The 3,899-nt window shown below is 46.4% G+C and overlaps 1 protein-coding gene across 1 annotated transcript; it reads right to left on the reverse strand.

Annotated features, from left to right (window-relative positions):
• Positions 1-650: 650 nt before the first annotated feature.
• On the reverse strand, positions 651-1,819 carry LOC113782387. Its single transcript, XM_027328279.1, has 3 exons — positions 1,585-1,819; positions 1,148-1,389; positions 651-1,013 (listed from the first exon to the last, which is right to left on the reverse strand). Exons 1-3 carry the CDS (start codon positions 1,817-1,819, stop codon positions 651-653), a joined length of 840 nt encoding a protein of 279 aa, XP_027184080.1.
• Between the last annotated feature and the right edge of the window lie 2,080 nt (positions 1,820-3,899).

The raw sequence follows: 3,899 nt of genomic DNA on the forward strand, positions 1-3,899 counted from the left end.
AAGCTAGAAATTGGAAGAGTTTTCTTTCTTCTTTGTTCAAGATGGCCGACCAAGAGAGAGGAGGAAAGAGTGAATTTTTGGTAAGTTTTTGAGATATTTTAACTAAATGGTAAAAAGTCAAAAAAGTGAATAGTTGTCCAACAAGTCCAACCAATGAGATAGTGACACTTGTCACTCCATTTAAAGCATCTCTATCCTTTTTCTCTCTCACATCAATCACATCACAACCTCTACTTATCTCTTAACACCCGATAAATTTCACCCAGTGTCCGGAACTTAACCTAAGTGGCCGAATTTTTCCGAACATTTCGCACTAGCGGGTCCCACGTCCGTTATATATCCTTAATTTCTCAAAAACTAACCGATACTAGAAAAATCATCTAAAACCTATATTTACTCATAAGAATTATCTGGGGAAAGTTCTAGTAAAGAAAAATGTAGAAAAGGCGGGCGATAAAGAAAAAAAAAACCCACTTAAACTTTCTAATAAAATAAACTAGGGTTTTCAACCTTAACCGAGGTTAGGGTTTTACTCCTTAGCCTTAAAACCCGAATTCCATCCCACCGATTTACGAATAACCCTCATCTCAGCTTACGGACGGACTGGGGCCTCACAATCTCCCCCACTTAGGACAATTTCGTCCTCGAAATTAATTCTTTGGTCCAAGCGTACCTTCGAAACCCGCCGAAGGATTAGTCACTTCAGGTTGACCCATTGCATAGACTCTAGCTGGCCCTTTGGGTCGATTTTCCTCTGCATTTGACGGCTTAGCTGTAGTCCCTTCAGTCGGTGGCTTAGGTTTCTCCTTTTGTAACTTAGGGCACTGGGCGATCAGATGTTCTGCACTACCACACTTATAGCATCTTCGGATCGAACTGTTCTTCCAACAGTTTTCGTCAGTGTGATTGGCCCCACAGAAACCACAGATTGGCTTAATGCCCGCACTTGGCCCTCCACGCTGGGCACTCCTCTGGGGCTCTTGCCCTACTCGTCCTCCTCTTCCAAATTTACCCTGATTTAGGGTTCCTGCGGGTCGAAGACCATCTGTTCCTTGACTTTTCTTAGAAGGTGACTCTGCGAGCTCTGTCCAGTCACCAAATGGCTCGAATCGGGTTGTCTTCGTTTCCTCTCATGAAAGGATTTTACCTGTCCCCTAGCTGTCTCAATCCGCTGTGCTTTTTCTAGTGTCTGGCCAAACGTGTCCAACTGAGCAGCTGCAAGTGCCTCCTGGATCTCCACATTTAAACCTTGAACGAAGCGGCGGATTCGTTTTTGCTCCGTTAACACTAACTCCGGGGCAAAACGGGAGAGCTTTGTGAACTGGGTCTCGTACTCCGCTACACTAAGTGTCCCTTGACGCAAGCGGATAAAATCATCTTCCCGTTTCTCTTGTACGATGGGAGGTAAATATTTTTCACTAAACTCTCGTGTAAAGTTGATCCATGTCCAGGGGGTCTGTTCCCGCTCCCACTTAGCTCTGATCACATTCCACCAGGCTCGAGCGGCCCCCTCAAACTGGAAAACAGCAAAAGATATCTGCCGCTCCTCCGAATACCTAAGTGCGGCAAATATATCTAGCATACGGTCCATCCAGTTTTCTGCTAGATCAGGGTTAGATCCACCTACAAACTTGGGGGGTGCGAATTTTTGGAACCGTTCTAAAGCACGGTCCTCTCCCTCGTGATTGCCCGGATTATTTCCCGGGTTTCCAGCAGCATTCCCATGGCCCTGACCCTGTTGGTCAACCATACGTTCCATCAAGTCAGCCATTCGCTGGATGGCTGTAGCTACTTGGTCTGGCTCTTGTTCACGTTCCATTTCAGGGCTTCGTCCTCGCCCTCTACCTCTACCTCGAGTACCGGAGGCCATTTAAATGCCAAAAGTCTATGGATCCAAGCATAACGTGTGCTTAGTATTCAAACTAGAAACAAAACAAAACACAAACAGATACACGAAAGGCACGCAAAGGATAGGTGCAAAAGATAATACTCGAATATATACATTTATTTACAAAGTCACACCAAAAGATATACAAATTACCCGACCTCCAGTCGGGTCAAAACCCAGTATACACACGAGCACTCTGGCTCCAAAATCTAGTCAGCCAACCAGATAACAAAAGAAATTAGCCAGGCCAGTTCTAACAAAAGTAATCTGCCAGCTAATCAAAATACGAAAGCGACCCTAAACGCCTCCCCTAGGGCCCCGGTTCCCTACGGAACCTAAAGTACCTAGCTCACCTATCTGCTCTGGCCCGGTAGCTCGTGGGGGTGCCTCCGCGGCCATGTCTAGTAAGACCCCACAATCAAACGTGATACTCCGGGCCCTCTCCCTGAGCTGCCTCTTCATAGCGAAGAGGTGCTGGTATGTGTCTCGGAGATCCCGCTCCAGGTCCCTAACGCGTAACACCTGCCAGCGGCTAAACTCTCTAGCCTCCTCCAGCTGCGCCCTCAAAGTCTCGACCGTCTGGTCTAGGTGATAACGCTCGTCATCCATCGCTAAGACAACCTCGTCAGGATAGCAATAGGTATACCAGCACGCACAGGGTCGGCGCGACACCTGGCCGAAGGGAGAATACAAATTGTAGGGCTCCCCAAGCCTCCTCCGATTGCGGATCGCCCGCTTACGCAGCACCCGGTCATCCGAGTCCCTCCCACTCGGAGGTCTCGGTCCCGGTCCCACGCCGCTAGAACTGCCCGGATCCATACCTACAAACATTAATTCGTTAGTTAACCGACATTTCAACTTAAAATATATCATTCAACTTAAAGAGAATCACAAAATCCTAATGAACTTATCACGTATGTCCCACAATTGCCCAAGTCCTCTAACCTAGGTGCTCTGATACCACTTGTGACGACCCCACCTCTCCCAAGGGCGAACCCAAGGGTATCGGCGGGCCGCCTGCCTAGCTCGCGCCAGGACTCGAAACACAAAACTAATAAAATGATAGTAAACCAAAAGAGAACTGTCTATAATATATACAACCACCACAAGTTCTATTTACATCTTCAAAAGCATCAAGTCAAACCTCTCTAATATACTATAACAACAACCAGTAGAAGGTAGACCCTAAGGAGGGTTCTTATACAAACCACCAAAACAAAAACAAACATCCTAACTGTCCAACTATTGCAAACGAGACCTAACTATACTAACGGCAGAGTCCCAAAGTTCCCCGCGTCGTCCCCTGCTAAGGAAAACAAAGGAAACGGGGTAAGCTAGAAGCTTAGTAAGTAAACAGGGGTAAAAACGTAAATTTCACGTAACCACATTTACACAGTAGGAGTAAAGCAAAAGCAGAAAAATAACATCACATGATAAGGATACATATGGCTTCAAAGCCAAGTCATTTGCCATGCGTGATCTCCTGTCGACACTCCGTCGACCATAAATAAGGTCCGTAGAACTTCACTTGTACACCCACCGGACACCTTATCACCCTCACTGGCCAGTCACCTCACAAACTTGCCCAGGCGAACGAAATCACAAACTTGAGCTTGAGTCACAAGCTCGGGTCACAAACTTGGTTCACAACTCGGTGAACCGGATTCACAAACTTGGTGACCTCAATCCAAGTTGGACTGACTTCGACCAAGCCCTAACCGGCTCGAATAGTCCCTCGAGGTATTGAGATCAGCCCCAAACTCACAAATTTCACAAAATTATTCAAAAGTTACCCTGAGCCACAAGCTCAAGGGTTTTAGTTCCAAAATTGCTCATATACACAAGCCATGTATAGATAGGTACGCAGATTAGGGTCTAGGTCGAGTGCGATAAAGTACACCCTCGCCTAGGTACCCTCTTCATACAAATCAAAACACATAAGCAACGAACACACAAGAGCGGCCTGAATACTTACTCAAAATACCAAAAGTAGTACTAAAGCAAAATCGCT

The sequence above is a fragment of the Coffea eugenioides genome, chromosome 9, assembly GCF_003713205.1.
Source record: "Coffea eugenioides isolate CCC68of chromosome 9, Ceug_1.0, whole genome shotgun sequence".
NCBI lineage: Eukaryota > Viridiplantae > Streptophyta > Magnoliopsida > Gentianales > Rubiaceae > Coffea > Coffea eugenioides.

Coding starts and splice junctions, on each gene's coding strand:
- LOC113782387 (XM_027328279.1), bottom strand. CDS start 1,819: ATGGAACGTGAACAAGAGCCAGACCAAGTAGCTACAGCCATCCAGCGA. Junction 1,390..1,584: donor AGCAGAAAACTGGATGGACC/GTATGCTAGATA, acceptor CCATCGTACAAG/AGAAACGGGAAGATGATTTT. Junction 1,014..1,147: donor TTGAGACAGCTAGGGGACAG/GTAAAATCCTTT, acceptor ACCCTAAATCAG/GGTAAATTTGGAAGAGGAGG.